This window comes from Papilio polytes, unplaced genomic scaffold (assembly GCF_000836215.1).
Source record: "Papilio polytes unplaced genomic scaffold, Ppol_1.0 DF822178.1, whole genome shotgun sequence".
In the NCBI taxonomy this organism is placed as follows: domain Eukaryota; kingdom Metazoa; phylum Arthropoda; class Insecta; order Lepidoptera; family Papilionidae; genus Papilio; species Papilio polytes.
This window is the reverse complement of record NW_013527026.1, coordinates 2,973,379-2,989,138: the sequence shown is the minus strand read 5'-3', so window position 1 is coordinate 2,989,138 and position 15,760 is coordinate 2,973,379. Positions and strand designations below refer to the sequence as shown.

Here is a 15,760-nt window from a genome sequence, read left to right as displayed (position 1 = left end):
CTGTACTGGCCAAGTATGAACCGCGCATAACGCAAACAGTAACTCCCACCAGCATTCATATACAATCCATACCGGGCCTGCGATATTGTCCGAATGAAACCAGACATAGTACAGTACAACACTGTAACTATAGTAATACACTAATTCAGCGCCTGATGTAGTCTGATATATGACTCGATGATCTACAACTTAAGCTTAAAATTTAAACTACTCATAAATAAAAGTTCCGCTTAAATATTCTACAAGTGGCATACAGTGTAAAAAATGATTGGTAACGTTCCACGTGATCTATTTTCAGAATTATTAGAGAATGATGGCATTCGACTACTGAACATGACCCCCGCGGACTCCGGGACCTACGAATGCGAGGTGTCCAACATAGACGAGGCGCGAGCACATCAAGACGTCATTGTCTACTGTAAGTGAAAACTAATTTGATTTGTTAATTTATACTTACGAATTACGAAGGTAAATGTTATATTCAATTGAAAACTACATTAAACATTTACTCAATGTTTTTACTTATCACAAATCAGCAAGACATTACAAGTAGCAGTGTACAATTTTTCCGAGGACTTCCCCTCCCACAAACGTTAACGCGTGACGTCACGAGGCCATCGATGTTAGCTTCTGCGCTCGAGTAATACTAGCACGTTATTGTTTATCGTATGAAGCGATGGGCAGCGGACCGCAGCTGAACTTCTCAGCGGCGGAGGAGGGGCCCGACGAGGACGAGGATGGGGACGTGGTGGTGACGTGCGCGGCGAGCGACGTCGCGCCTTACCCAGACATCACCATCACTGTGGACGGGTAATCTAACACATGTTTAATAATAATTTACTAAAACATATTTTTTGTTTCTTTATATGTTATCATCTAACAGCCTTACAAATAAATGCGGTATAAAGTTAAACTTAGGAATAAACTGAATATAAGCAAAATTTGTACTAATATTTGCTTATAGGTACTCAATTTATTCCTAAATTTAACTTTATACCGCGTTTATTTGTGAGGCTGTAATTGTTTACCCAAATTAACATTATTTTATTCCAGGAATTTACTTTCGAATACATCAGAGAATGTAGAAGGACCTTTCGATGGATTGTATGACATAGTGGCCAATGCGACTGTCACCAAAAGTACAGTCGACGGCGCAGAAGTTCGCTGCGAACTGTTCTTTAAAAATGATAATATATCGCATCCCGCCTTCGTCGATATTGAAACCTTCAACTCGTCAGGTATGTCGAAATTATACGATTACAAACTCACACATTTAAAAAATGTAACTATTAAAATCTGGTAAATAATACATAGAAAAGAAACAAAAGTAAAGAACAACATTTAATTAAATTATTGTTACAAAATAAATCGTGTGGTCTGTTTATGAAGAAGGATGAATAGGGATTTCTTAAGAGAATGTTTAACAATTCTAACGCATGTATAACTGCACTTCAGTGTACTCTGGATGTTAACGATGTCAGTACTTTTTAGAATCTAATCATAAAACTTAACTATTTTTCATGTCTGTCTCGTAGCAAAGCTCTGCAGGGGTAAGGAAATTACTCCAACTCCTTTCCATTGCAAAAACATCTTGTTCTGTGAAATAAAACTGTGTCAATATGTTTTGAGTACAAACTTTTGTTCAGTGGATATTAGAAATTTTAAATAAGAAAATATAAAATTCGCAAAAGTAAAAGTGATTTTGCTTTTTAACGCTTCTTAACTTTCATGAGTTTTTGAAATGTGTGAATGAGAAATAATACTGATTTAAAGTCATTGATGAGGTAGCTAGGTTATAATGTGTGGCGATGTTTGCTAACTAACGCGGTGTTGTTGGCGGGCGCTAGGCGACGAGCCGACCACGACGGAAGCCGCGGACACCGCCACCGCTGCCGATGTCGTCCCCGACCCTTTACAAAATATAAGTAAGTCTTTAGTATATTTAGAACAACCCACCAACCTCTAAAAATATTACTCAATTCAGCCCCTATTATCATATTACGGATTTTCTATTCCTACATTGTGATATATTCTCCCCTTTCTTATTTTATTTGTTTGTACATAAAATATTAAAAATCCGTAAGTATCCAATACCCCTATGTTGAAAAATTCAATCAAATAAATCGCCCACTTTCTATAACATGATTGTGAGAGTGGGTAATTGAATTTGTTTTTGCCCCTGCACAAATGTAATTTGAAACTTTTTCCTTACGCCACTTTGTAGTAAAACAATTTTAGGGTGTTTTTTTTTTTAAAAACTGACTATTTTTATACCTAAGTACTCCTATACTATGGAACAACTTGTAACACGTGTTTGAATACTAATTTACGACTCAAAAACTGTTAAAACGTACCTATTTCTATTTAAAATATCTTGTTATTTGTTTTTAGTCTTATATAAGGTTTAATTTTTATATTAGTTATTCTAATTATTTTAACCCCATTATTAATATCCTTTGGCTTATGTATTTGCTTGATATTTAACAAACACAACTTTGGCCCAACACGCCGTTAATATATCTGTTATGTTATTTATTTGTCTAATATCAGTAAGTATTATCTACATAAATAACGTACCTATAATCTATATTATCATTAATTTGTATACTTTGTACGAAAATTCTATTGTATTTTAAAAACATTGAATTATCTACTTATGCTTTATTAAATTTTGTTAAAATATTTTAACATATATAGCTATATCAATTTTAGTAATATAGAAATAGTAATTTTTAAAAGTAATTTCAATAATCATTAGCTCATATGTGATAATATGTTATGTACAAATGATAATATATTATGTGCTTTATGTCGTAAAAAAATTATAACATGGATTTATTTTTCAGATGGCGGTGAGAAACTTGGGACTTGTCACTTTCTCCTCTTTGGGGTTTTGTTACCGGCTCTCTCCGGCGCAATTATGCTTTAATTCTTTCAATGTGATACTAATAAATATTTACATTATTTCTTAAAACTTCTATACGTTTGTTGTAATAAAATTTATAAAAAATATTCTTACTACGTACTTTATTTGCCCCACTCAATTTTATTGAGAAACTAAGGTTTTATGTGGCAAAAGGAGCCACTACCTAATGTTGCTAGAATTAAAACTGCCAAATGACTGCTGCATATGAATACCTGCGAGATGTGTTGCTGACCTTTAATATAACGAAGAACTAATAAAAACCATCTCCCTAAATAACCTAACTCGACATGTATCCCCATACGAAACACAGGCAGATGTCATATTTCAGAGATATAGATTACTATTGTAAAAGTTTTATGCTAGGGATTTATGTAATTACAATGTATTAATTACAATTAATGACATATTTATTTTAAAAAAGTCTTCACCCTCGGATTGTGGAATAAAACTGGAAATAAGTATCACCGCCAATGATGATAAAAGGATAAAAAAAAATCTACAAAGTATATTTCTTTTATTTTCATACATTTTTGTTGTAAATATACAATTTCACCATCTTTGCATAATGAAATATAAAACAGAAATGTTATTTATGGCCTAATGGATAATATAAAAATCCTGGATTGAAAGCGCTTTCATTGCATTTTTCATTACATCATTTGTTAGCTTGTGCCAGACTTAGTTCCATATTTCTCCCAATGTTCGTTAGCCATAGGTAGACAAGTTATAGGCAAGTCTGCCTACCTTATTCTTAATTTATTATCTAACAACTAAATATTTTATATTTAAATACACATTTTTTTTATAAATATTTGTTTAACAAACGATGCAAAATATTGTAATTAAAAAAATACGAGTCTTTGATTTTTACTTAGGTTTAAAAAATCTTTGGCAAAAACTGCGCCATTGGCAAATTAGCCTTGTCAACACTTAAAGCTAAACTATAATCAGCACAATCAAATCACAACTGTGATCAACATTTTTCGCTGTTATACCTTGCATTATAATTATATAAAGCAATACATATCGTCATATTACATTTAATACAAATTTAGAGCATCTGACTTAACATATGTTTGCTTTTATTTTAAGCCATGTACTTAACATAACATCATTTTTAAAATAATTTATTCTGTTGTTAACATATAATAATCAGGTGGAATAATAAGTAAAATCAACTGATAAAATATCAAAAAGCTTGTAGATCGTCTCTACCACCGATTTAATACTTCTCTAGTCTGTAATATCATTTTAATTTTCTACAATACTTATAATTTAAGTTGTATTTGGCAATTAGTTTTGTGCTACTACTAATTTTAATTGTCATTATTATCTCAAAGCAATTCTTGTCATTTACAATTGTACTTATAGAATCTTAATAAGATTTAAAACATTTTTGATTCATACTAAACAAAATTAACTTAATATATATTTGGCAGATTTCTTTTAGGTACCATATACTTAACCTAATACATTTTTGTAAAATAGCATCTATGTAAAGATGATTTAACATAACTTATTTATTATTTTTGTCAATGCCTGGGCTGCCACATGCGATGCTGCAAGAATTATGTCGTGTCTTTCTCGAGCAGTCGTTAATATCGCCTGAAGCAACAGATGTCAATGCAACTGTTTTATCAAAATCAATAGTAGTATATCCAATATTCAAAGGAGCCATTGTTGACAAACTGTTTGTTGTGGTCATCTTGTCAAAGCTATTCTGCGTCACCAAACGCCCACGAGTCTGTGATGAATGAGAAGCAGTGCTTTCATTTTTTGAACTTGCGTATGATTGACTTTCTGGTGAAACCAATTCTCTTGCTGCTTTTCCAGAATCCTTGCTGGTCTCTATATCCAGAATAGCGTAGTTAACTTCGAGTTCTTCCACTGGTGACAAAGAAGTAAAAGTATCGGACTCTGAAAACTTTTGGTTTGGATCTGAAATATTAGAATGAAGGCTGGGTTTCAGGTTATTAGGACTTTCAGCAATATCTCCCAGTAACAGATTTGCATAGCTATTAATTTCCTGCTTGTTGATAGTTAAATTACAATATTCAACTTGTTTGGGTGTGAGTGGTGTTGTGGGAATAGGGTCATTTTTCTCTGTTTCAGGAATGCTTGTATCAGTGGGGGCTACATTAACATACAACCTTGCTGCTTCCTGTTGTTCTATACTGAGCTGTGCATAATGTTCACTTGTACTACTTAAAGTTGGTGACAGTGCTTTATTTGCTGAATTTTTAGGAATAGATTCATTAACATAGCGACTTTCCAAGTATCTAGTTTCGTCTTCAATATCTTTAATAGTATTCAAAGCAGTTTCTTGTCGCAAAGTGTTTCTAAGAACGGCCAAATCCCTACTTATATCATTACTGTATACATGACGAGTCTCTGTCGATGTCACTGCATCTTGGTTATTATTATGTTCTCTTTTAAAATCGCTTACTTGGTATACATTAGAAACTTGACTATTGGCTGCTTGAGGACGTGGATTTAATGGCATCACTTCTAAAATATCAGCACTAGAAGGTGAACGAGGTGACTGGGTGGCATTTCTCATGACAGTGTTGTTTGAAGCTATAATGGGAAGATTGCTGTTGTGAGTTGGTCCTGCTGCATCAACTTGTCCATTATCAATTGAAGAACGGTGAACTACAGAGGCCTGTAATGTTTGACGTCCTTGAGGGGATGGTGTTAATCGAGATACAGGGTATGGCACAGAATCTTGAACAACATTTTTTAGTTGAATTTGTTGTTGTAAAGACCGAAATAGTGAAGAAGCCCTTCTGCATCTAAATGCATAAATTCCTTCTCCTGTCTCGCATCTTCTACCTGAAACAGAAATAAAAGCCAATTTAAAAATAATATTTAATAATGTTACAAAAACTAAATGTAACTTGACATAAATATACTACATTATTTTCTCTGAAAATAAATGTAGTATCAAGTACTTAGTAAACAATAATAAAAAGCTCACTGAAACAAACCTGATTCAAAACTAAACAATTCTCCTTCAAAACCATACCGTCTTAACGAGTGTAGAGGCCACACAATAGAATCTATTCCTTCTCTATGCAAAACAATATCGGATTCTGTAATCTCTAATTGACCTGTAGTGACCTCTATTCCATCATCATTGATATTAAGCACACGAAAAATATTGGGATGTAGTTCGATAACCTCTTTTTTACTATGAAGACACCCCATTACTTCGATATATTTATGCAGTCAAACAATCTGAAATAATAAATACAGTCGCTGCACAAAACACATTTAATGAACAATTATATTAAATAATAACCCTACATAAAAAATAAAATCAAAGCTACTAACATTGCATTCTTTTCATGGTAAACAATAATCCATCGCTAGTGATTATGTTAATGGCTCTGCCTTGATCAATATCTTCAGTATTTGTGGCACTAGAATTTTATCTTTGTTTAAATCTAATATCGTCACTCGTGTCAATCAGTTTGTGGATCATTATAGTTTATGTTTATTTCTCGTTTGTTGTATTATCAATATAAATTCTGAATTAAAGGATTCTATCCAATTGTGACTTTTACGATTTGTTTTCAATTTGACAATTGCGCCATTGACAACAAAAGCTTCGTGACATGGCGGACGTGCTGCCATTGTCATGCCAATTGATTAAGTTAAATTCACTTTTAAAAATGAATTTACACTGTTTAGAATAAATTAATTACATGGACGTCCGTATATACGTAAATTATCAGAAGTAAATAATTGACAAGAAACGCTGTAATTACTTATAATGGTGGTGGAACAGCGACCAGGGCGAGTAAGGGTAAGGCAAAGTACTCTCACTGTCGTCACAGGAGATCGTTGAACGCAACAAGACTTTCACTTGCGTAAACATTTTTTTCCTAACAAAAAAGCCCTACACTTACGTCATCTTTAGGCTATATATTTTCAGGCTATTAAACTTAAGGGGTAAATAGTTTGGAAAAATCGTCATGCGAGAAAGGGACTATAACTACAAGCTGACATCAAGGAAGCTAGGTTGTTATTGTAACAGTAATTTTTATCCAATGTCAAAGGCTTTCGTTGTCAATTCTGATTTGAATTTTGACATTTGCAATTGAAAGACAAATGTAAACAATAAAATAAAGTTTTATAATTTCATGCGGATAAATCACCACGTAAACGATTTGTATATAAATTGTGACTAACACAGAGAAAACCAATTGAATCATACAGCATGCTTATACGGTGAAATAAAAATTATATGCAGTTCATCTGTTTTATTTCAAACAAGGGTGGAATTTTTTTTATACTTATTCATAAATATGTTGAAGTAACTGGTTGAAGATTTTTTACTATATTATGAGTTATCTCCATAAAAGTACTACTAGAACAGGAATGAGCTCTTGTCGCAAAATTGAAGCCGAGCGAGACTTCGATAACTGTACCTTTTATCCCTCTCTGACGATGGTGACTATGTTGAAATATGATTTAAGGACAATAATTATAATAAATCTTGTTTTCGTTGTCTGACCTCAGCTGATTATTGCTTCAGATGGATCTTAATGTATTAGTGTTATCATTAACATAATACATAATTTTAAATTAGACATTGTTAAATAAAAGTCTTCTTAAGTTTATGCCACAAAACTAACTTATTCCTTATATCTTAAATCTGAAATTACAACAAATTTATTTTAATAGAGAAAGGAATAAATAATTGCACTAGTATTTAAGTCATTTGTTCTTGAACTAGGATTGGATAGTCATGTATGGTCACCATACACCATTCACCAACAAATGATGTTTAAAACTATTATCTCTGAAAATGTAACAATCATCATAATACTGGTTTCAGCAAGCCTGCACGACACAAATCCTTCCCATTTAAATTAAAATTCTTCAAAAGTATGACAAAATAAAAAAAAAACTACTCCATCAACGTTCGAGTCGGAATGTCACATGTGATTGTCAGTTCAGGTGTCCGAATATCAAACAAATAAAAGAAAACCTGTACGCCAATCGCAAAATTTGAGCCTTAATAAGGTTTTACACTTAGTAACAAATAATATTGCTTTAACATGTCGGTAATAAATCATTATTAAAATTTAGAAACTTTTTATAATTAAATGTTTTTACTTCATAACATTACATCAATAGCCTATTTTTTACAAACAACAAAAGGATTGATATCTGGCAACTCTAGGTCACTATTAGAAAGAGACACTTACGCGCTTAGCATAAGGTTTTATTTTTTTCATTATTTTAATTGCAAGATGTACAGATAGAACTCATTTCTGTTGTAAGTAGTACTTATTACTTCCATGGTTATCTCATTGTGTCATTTGTTTTTTAATAATGGCTGTCCTTTCTGTGATGTCACTATACAACTTTGCATAAAATACTAAAGCAACATATAGTAATAAATGCACCAACACAAGAAAAAATTGTAGAGCGTTAGGTCTCAGTTGTACTACCCTAGATTTCTTCGTATTAACACTTCGCAAGTCTCCACAATCAACTCTGCTAAATTTATATCTTGAAAGTTAGTTGATGTCTTGGCGTAAGGTTTTTTATCCACTTGCGACAAAAGTTTTTGTAGTATTATCATTGTCGTAGTTAATGAAGGGTTAGCAGGTACAGATACATCCAATGTCTGCAAAACAAACATACTGTTTTTTATTCTTAAAACTAAAGTAAAAATGTAAAAGATATACATTATGAATTCTTTAATTGTACCGTATTTTGTAAGCGTTTGTAAAGTTGTGGTGGCACTGTGACAATCCACTCTGGCTGATTTTTACACTTTTCTAGATTTCGTTTTAACCTTTGTACAGTGATGGCGACAATTGGCACCAATAACATTTCAGGCTCAGCTACCGACCCCACAACAGTCTGCGCCAGCGCATCGTAACCCATGTGGTACAGTCCTACAACCTATTTCAGGAAGGAATATTTTAATACACTTGTAACAATCAGTGATTTTTATTCTTGTATATTGTTTGTAAATCTATAGAAAAATGTTTTATGGATTTAGCTAATGAGTAATTTTTGTTTCTATACTTTTTTAAGCAGTTTCCTTTAAATAGTTAGCTTTATTTTACAGAATGTCGAGGAGTCTTAATACTCACATATTGGTGTTTTACGAAGTTTTCATTAACGTTCCATAATTCAGCTAAAGTACTGATATTTTCCATCCAATTTAAACAGTCCTCGTTATTGTAAACTAAATTAGCTTCGTCACTATTCACACAGGTGATGGTATCAACAGCGGCACGAATTAATTTAGTTAAAAATTTCATTCTGGGATTTAACATTTTTCCAGAGGGTTTCATATTTATATCTCTCCGTACAATATTTCCAACAAGAGCCTCGATAAGATATTGATATTCAATATCAAATAATGTGTCCAAGGCTTTAGGGAATTTCACATTAAAATGACATTGATAGTAAATTGTACAAGACATTTGATAATTGAGATTAAGTATATCTTTATCAACATTTTTCACATCTTGAGCGACTTCGACTAATGACGGCATGCTTTCATCCCATATTTTCTCGTATTTAATGACTTTTTTTTCTTGACCAACAGCCGTGGTGGAACAAAGATGAAAATCGTAAAGATACTCAGTTACAACTTGTAGAAAATTTTTCAAATGTTCACTATTGAATCCTAAGTCCTGCAGACAAAGATGATCTTTTGGCAGTTTTCCTACTTTATTAACCAAACGGCAACTCAATTCAAAACAATGTTTGATATACGTAGACCATATAATAGAAAACAAACCAAGTCGTAGGTGGAAGTTAGATATGTGTTTTAAGCAACGTAGCACAGCTTTTATATTTTCATTTGCTTGCATACATTTTTGCCAATTTATTGCGTACTCCCAACACATGTTAGCAATAATGTAATCTGCCAACGTACTCAACGGGAACTGTCGTCGAAGAAGCGAAATCCATTTAAATAAACTTTGATTGTCATCAACAAAAGCCCGGGAATTTTCTAAAAATAATTGCGTCGATTCACTACTTTCGTCGTCAGTATCTGCATCGGTCTCGGAATATAGATCAATCAGTTCATTGGCAATAATAGCTTCAGGTGGGACGCCCATACTACATAGCCACTTTGCAATTAACTCAGTTACAGATCCTTTTCCTCTTATGTATATGTATTTTAAATTAATATTGAAATCTTCAACTGGCAATTTGGGCAGTGTTTTCCCCATAAAAGTTCCTTTAAACATTAAAGTAATGCTGAGTATTGAAATGTCTTCTAATTTACCAATTAAAAGACCCCACTTTGCATTCTCTTTTGTCACTGATTCCCACGCATCTTCTCTTCCAGTCGTGTTGCCTTCGAACAAGCTAGCCACCGCTTTACAAGCCATTGCCACTATCATACTTCTCAAGGGACATCGCATTTCAACTAGCATGTCGCGAATACTTTGCCACCAAGGTGAAATATGATTATAATTAATATTTACAGCATCATCGGTAACTTTGCACAGATAAAATAATATTTCAATAAGTTTTTCAATTAATTCAATGTTAATTTCATCTAATGGCATGTTCATTACATGTGTGATTAGCAGTTTGACTATCTCTTTTGAATCTATATGACTTTCTTTTACTACATCTGTTAAATTTGAAAAATCTTTTAATTTCAGAATAGATTTGAAAATATTCGCAGCTAAATTGTCGAGTTTGTCAGCAGCAATGTCAGGTTTTAATGTAATTACTTTGCTTGTCTTATTGAAAACAAAGTAAGACATGAACTCTTTGTACGAAGTCGTATTACTGTCCACAAAAGATACCCTTGGATGGTGCTCTTTAAAATTATTCTCCTGTGCTAAAATCAATAGTCTCTCTAATATACAACTATCATCTTCCAAAAGATGAAAACTTCGCCCTATTTCAACCTCATTGTGGATTTCATTTCTCGTATGTGTTAAATCAAAATCTTCACACACTTTCTCTACTATCCCCTCCATACCATCACTAGCATCGCCGTTAATATTTGTGAAAAAGAAAATCAACAAAGCCAATTTAGCAAAATAGAGCTTAGTTTCTTGAACTTGACAGTTTAAGTTATCTTTCTGAACACTCTCCCAAAATATTTCCAAGCAAGTTGTCAGAACATCGTTCGGCATATGCGTATTCCGAATAAATAAATCCATGCAATGTTTTCTTATTTCCAACGTTTTAAAATTCGTTGCCTTTTGAATTATTTCTGTTTTAGATTCCTCAGACAGCATCTCTACCTTTTTCATAAGTTCGCGAATTTCACGCAAAACATGTAAGTCCTTGGATCGCTGTAAATGTTCGCCTTCTAAAGAATAATAAAAAGGTATATTGAATTTCTTCAATTTACCATCAGGGTCTATTAAAACGCACTGAAATTCAGGCATATTAAGTTTTTTATGGTTATAATTTTTTTCAGCTCCGACCAAACCACAGCTGTTGTATAGAAGTTGACCATTTTTGGTTGCAGTGAAAACTGCAACACGCGTGCCTCTCTGCATTAGACGAATGTCTATAAGACCCTTTTTCGGATTGTAGATAATTAAAAATATAGCTCTTCTAATCTCTTTTATGGATGTCAGTTGCGGTTTTTTGCTATCGGTATCAAAAATCTGAAAAGAGGATATATTTAATGTCAAGTACATTAAAGCATCAATCACGAGAGATTAAGACAGAAACTACCGTGCGACCGCTGCATGCTGGCACAGTTGAGAACCAGACCAACAGCCACCAGTGGTGACAAGTACATAAGAAACTAATCCAAATACACAAAAACTAGACTATAGAGAAAACTTTGACACAATGCATTACACTCACCTGAACAAATGCACATTGTGCATCCCTATAACCTTTAAAAAGCCGAATTATGTATCCACTATTGATATCCAGCACCGCGACTCGGCCCAAGTTGTCCGCTAATGCCGCTAACCGCCGATCCGGGGAAATAGCTACAAAGGTTCCAAGACGTTGTGAGTCGTATATGCCATTACGCATAGATAATGCCTCAGATCGGATGATTGGTTCAGGATTTGCGACCATATTCTCAGTTGATCCACCTCCCAGCCAACCACTAAATACATTACATTAAAAAATTATATTAATCATATTTTTTTTAAAACCCAACTATTGATTTTGTTACTTTATTCATAATCTTATGTAGATTTAAGGTTTGAAACTTAAAATTGGGAATTATCATAATTATATAGCTTGTTAACTCACGGCAAGGCAGATTTTATTTTGTTAGCAACAGCTCTTGCAACATCTTGCAGTGGTGGTGTTGTTCCACCTTCTAGGGCATAATGAAAACCGGTATATGGTGAAGTTCCCACTGTTAATATTAAACTGTTCACTGGAGGAATTGAGCGATACCTGTAGATTTACAACAGCCATTTAATGTTTAAATTCTACTATGAAAAAGTCTTCTAATAAAAGTGAAGACAATCTTAAAAATTATTAATTATAATCATACCATGTGTCATAGCCTCCATATGTTGAAGCCGCCAGAAAATGATCAAATGTATTTTTTAGTTCAAGGCCCACAACTGATGCATCACTAATCAATTCTTGTTCAGCAAATGACCATTTTCTTATGTTTATACTGCGACTATCAATAACATAATTAGTCTGTACACCTGCTTGTACTAAAACATTTAATAAAATTTGCTGATTAAATTTGCTATCCAAGAATATATAGTTAATAGACCTGTATTTTACCACATCAAACTATAGGAACTCACCTCGGGCTAGCTGTGCTTTTGCATTACGAAGTGTTTGAAATAAACTAGACCCTGATAAAATGCATATGCATCCATGGAACAAAATATGAATATCATCTGGTAAAGTTCCATATGTTCCTGTATGACAAGATATCTTCATCACAGGTTTATCATCCAATTTTTCAAGCAATAATAAATGGCCAGTATTTGTATAAAAACCTATACTACCATTAGTAAAACCTACAATAATGCAAAACCAATCAGGTCCATTCTGTAACAATTGAAAATAAACAAAGTCATTGATAAATTAGATTAAAAATAAACTTTTTTTAATAATGACAACCTGTGAAGAATAAGATGATGGACAAATAGACAAGGCCAAAATTGCATTTATTTCTGCAGGCAATGTCCCACTCCACGATAGTATAAAAGTATTGCTTTCAATTGCACTGATCCATTGTGTAGTAAGAAGACATAAACGGTTCTTGAAGCCCACAGCCAGAAGGTTGCCACAAGGTGATAATGAGACAGAGCATTGGGATAGCCAATTTTTATCTGAAAGAAACAAACAACGTTTACATCTAAACTTCTTTGCTACTTATATAAACAGAACTGTTCTTACCTTCTTTTTCAGGGATAAAGAGAGATCTTCCTAAACTTAAAATGTCTCCGCAATCAGCAATCTGTTCCACAGTGCACATTTTTCTTAAGAAACCTAATTGTCTCTCACTATTATAACTGCATTTATCTCTGTTATTAATTGTATTATAACACTGTTACAACAAACTTGATCAAAAATCTTACTTGACACTTGAAACAGCAAAGAATAAGCAAATATTTGGATTGTGATTGTGGAGTTGACACGACAAAAGATTGACATTGACAGTGACAGGACGCGTAAAATTGGCAGATTTCAGCTGTCGTCGATCCCAGTTATTTTTAGTGCCCTATATATTTTATTTATTTAGTTGAAATGTATTTAATTTTAAGTGAAATCAATGAAATAATCATTATTAGGACTTAATTAATCCAGTCTTTTTAAAGTTGTAATATAAACCTATAAAAATGCAACGTGAAGAAAAACAATTAGAAGCAACTTTACATGCCATATTAAATCGTGTTAATGATCTTAAAACAGCTATACAAGCGCTAATATCAAAATTAGAAAATGAATATGAAACTATTAATTGGCCGACTTTTCTTGATAACTATGCCATTTTATCAGGACATGTAAGTATTTGAATAAACACAAATAGTGCTTTGATCTTCAGTTACATTTGCACATTAATGCCAATACACAAATTTATTTCTAGCTGACTGGTCTAAGCAAAATTCTTCAGTCTGAAGTGGCTCCGTCGTTACGATCTGTGGTGGTTCTCCCATTACAATTGGGGTGTGAACGAGATGAAGCTTTAGCTCGATTGACTGAAGGCCGTGTCCCTGCATGCACACATGACTTAGTACCCGATTTACTACGGACAAAACCAGAACCTCAAGCTGAACAACGTCTTCAACAATTTAACCACAAAGCCAGCACACTCAGTCATGATACTGCACAGGTTTGTATGATACAAACATAATTTAAACTATTTTATGAATATTGTAGTGATATGTTTTATCTTTTCCAGAAACAAGTGGCACAGTTTACCAAAGTTATAAGCCATGTGTGGGAAATAATATCTAAGGGTCGTGAAGATTGGGAGGGAGAATCTATGAGATCAGCAGGTAATTCAATCATAACATGCATTTATACTTTTATAGTTTAACGCATCCTACATCCATAAAATTATATTTCTTTTGTATGCAGGTATGCAGCCTACTCATAGTATAGCCGATACACATGCATTAGTCACTGCCGTAGGAACAGGAAAAGGTCTTCGTCCCGGCATGCCTTCTATGGGACCTTCTGGAGTGGGAGCACCTGGCTTAGGACCCTCACGTGGACCAGCGCCTCAACTCGGCCCTGCCACAGCCGCTATGCCCAAAGCACCCTCTGCTATTAAAACAAATATAAAGGCAGCTAATCAGATTCATCCATACCAGCGATAATTAGTTTGGTATTTTTACCATACTACAGAGAGAGCACATATATGCATACAAACTGTTTCAATGTGACCTGTAGTAGATTAAGGGCTGTCCCACTAAATTGTAAAATGTCCGATAACAATCGAATGTGTAAAATATGTGATAGAAATATTTTCATCCCTTTCTGACAATGTGATATTTAAGCTATCTGAGCCTCTATTAGCAAGGGGTGGGACAGGCCTTTAATGGATTAATTGATTTTTTAAGTAATGTGTTCAATTGGAGTTTTGGCTATTTTTTTAAATAACTCATGTAAAATTAAAAAAGAAATAAAACAATTATAATAGTTATTATTTATTTATTTGAAAACCTGAAATATATCTTTCTACAACCATTGCAGTCATGCAGGATAGTGTTTACAATTTTCCAGGCATTCTTGTAATCTAGTCATTAGAAATAAAACATAGTGGCAAATAAGAGAATTAAATGCAATTACATGTTGCTTTGAAATAACATTAGTATTCTTACACATACAAAACTTAAGATTTTATGTAAAATATTAGAATGACAAATGATAAAAACTTGTTGAAGCTAAGGCGTTTACAATAAATTAAAACTTTGTGAACTGGTGTGATTAATAAATTTTTAGTTACATACTAAAATATGTTTTAATTAACGGTGTTAATCTGAAAAAAACAAATACATTTTAGATTTATAATCACTATATCATACTATATAAATTTACACAGCAATTACAATTAACTGTTTGTATGATTGTAATGGCGACATCACATTGGTCAACTAAAGACCTGCAGAGGCATGTGGTATGAAGTGAGCTGCAAGTCATCGAATAGTTTACAACTCTGGCCCCCATTGTTTCAGTACAATGTAGTGAACAGTGATCTGCTAATTTAATTGTTAAGCCACAGCTAAATAGTTCAAATAGCCGAACAGGTTCAGAGCTGATTTAAGATGTCTTGTATCAACATATACTTACAATATCGTCTATCTTGAGTATTGCGCGCACGGTCTCTGTGGCGAGGCCGAGCGCGGAGGCGGTGACCTGCAGCGGCTGCAGCACGTGCTC

At 33.3% G+C, this 15,760-nt stretch overlaps 5 protein-coding genes across 6 annotated transcripts in view; 2 read left to right on the top strand and 3 right to left on the bottom strand.

Moving 5' to 3' along the window:
* The window catches only part of LOC106106774, a gene marked incomplete in the record, with an annotated part of 7,264 nt that extends 4,252 nt beyond the window's left edge, over nt 1–3,012 (top strand). The window contains 4 exon segments of the mRNA XM_013287430.1: nt 301–418; nt 675–810; nt 1,054–1,238; nt 2,847–3,012. Coding sequence (XP_013142884.1) covers nt 301–418; nt 675–810; nt 1,054–1,238; nt 2,847–2,929 — 522 coding nt within the window.
* Nucleotides 3,013–3,481: 469 nt separating this feature from the next.
* On the bottom strand, nt 3,482–7,035 carry LOC106106623. 2 transcript variants are annotated; one of them, XM_013287231.1, is made up of 3 exons: nt 6,260–7,035; nt 5,914–6,184; nt 3,482–5,758 (listed from the first exon to the last, which is right to left on the bottom strand). In XM_013287231.1, exons 2-3 carry the CDS (start codon nt 6,131–6,133, stop codon nt 4,443–4,445), a joined length of 1,536 nt encoding a protein of 511 aa, XP_013142685.1. In that variant the 5' UTR covers nt 6,134–6,184; nt 6,260–7,035; the 3' UTR covers nt 3,482–4,442. The 2 variants fall into 2 exon arrangements, with proteins under 2 accessions (XP_013142685.1, XP_013142684.1); XM_013287230.1 differs by having other exon boundaries at nt 5,914–6,163.
* Nucleotides 7,036–7,042: 7 nt separating this feature from the next.
* On the bottom strand, nt 7,043–13,498 carry LOC106106622 (rab3 GTPase-activating protein regulatory subunit). Its single transcript, XM_013287229.1, has 9 exons — nt 13,271–13,498; nt 12,992–13,203; nt 12,670–12,919; nt 12,402–12,573; nt 12,152–12,301; nt 11,750–12,002; nt 9,043–11,544; nt 8,651–8,848; nt 7,043–8,567 (listed from the first exon to the last, which is right to left on the bottom strand). The coding sequence occupies exons 1-9, from the start codon at nt 13,347–13,349 to the stop codon at nt 8,385–8,387; spliced, it is 3,999 nt and encodes a 1,332-aa protein (XP_013142683.1). The 5' UTR covers nt 13,350–13,498; the 3' UTR covers nt 7,043–8,384.
* Nucleotides 13,499–13,563: 65 nt separating this feature from the next.
* Nucleotides 13,564–14,985, top strand: LOC106106704 (mediator of RNA polymerase II transcription subunit 8). Its single transcript, XM_013287335.1, has 4 exons — nt 13,564–13,878; nt 13,962–14,207; nt 14,277–14,373; nt 14,456–14,985. The coding sequence occupies exons 1-4, from the start codon at nt 13,714–13,716 to the stop codon at nt 14,695–14,697; spliced, it is 750 nt and encodes a 249-aa protein (XP_013142789.1). The 5' UTR covers nt 13,564–13,713; the 3' UTR covers nt 14,698–14,985.
* Nucleotides 14,986–15,014: 29 nt separating this feature from the next.
* The window catches only part of LOC106106418 (T-complex protein 1 subunit delta), a 4,919-nt gene continuing 4,173 nt past the window's right edge, over nt 15,015–15,760 (bottom strand). The window contains exons 9-10 of the mRNA XM_013286997.1: nt 15,671–15,757; nt 15,015–15,359 (exon numbers count right to left, since the gene is read on the bottom strand). Coding sequence (XP_013142451.1) covers nt 15,342–15,359; nt 15,671–15,757 — 105 coding nt within the window. The 3' untranslated portion in view covers nt 15,015–15,341. The remainder of the gene's footprint in view (nt 15,360–15,670; nt 15,758–15,760) is intronic.

Excerpts from the sequence above, each read along its gene's own strand:
- LOC106106622 (XM_013287229.1), bottom strand. The coding sequence starts at position 13,349 with ATGTGCACTGTGGAACAGATTGCTGATTGCGGAGACATTTTAAGTTTA. Across the intron at positions 12,920-12,991 it reads CATCATCTTATTCTTCACAG|AATGGACCTGATTGGTTTTG; the intron begins GTTGTCATTATT and ends CAATTGTTACAG. Across the intron at positions 12,003-12,151 it reads AAAATAAAATCTGCCTTGCC|TGGTTGGCTGGGAGGTGGAT; the intron begins GTGAGTTAACAA and ends TAATGTATTTAG.
- LOC106106704 (XM_013287335.1), top strand. The coding sequence starts at position 13,714 with ATGCAACGTGAAGAAAAACAATTAGAAGCAACTTTACATGCCATATTA. Across the intron at positions 13,879-13,961 it reads ATGCCATTTTATCAGGACAT|CTGACTGGTCTAAGCAAAAT; the intron begins GTAAGTATTTGA and ends ATTTATTTCTAG. Across the intron at positions 14,208-14,276 it reads TCAGTCATGATACTGCACAG|AAACAAGTGGCACAGTTTAC; the intron begins GTTTGTATGATA and ends TATCTTTTCCAG.
- LOC106106623 (XM_013287231.1), bottom strand. The coding sequence starts at position 6,133 with ATGGGGTGTCTTCATAGTAAAAAAGAGGTTATCGAACTACATCCCAAT. Across the intron at positions 5,759-5,913 it reads ATTGTTTAGTTTTGAATCAG|GTAGAAGATGCGAGACAGGA; the intron begins GTTTGTTTCAGT and ends TTTCTGTTTCAG.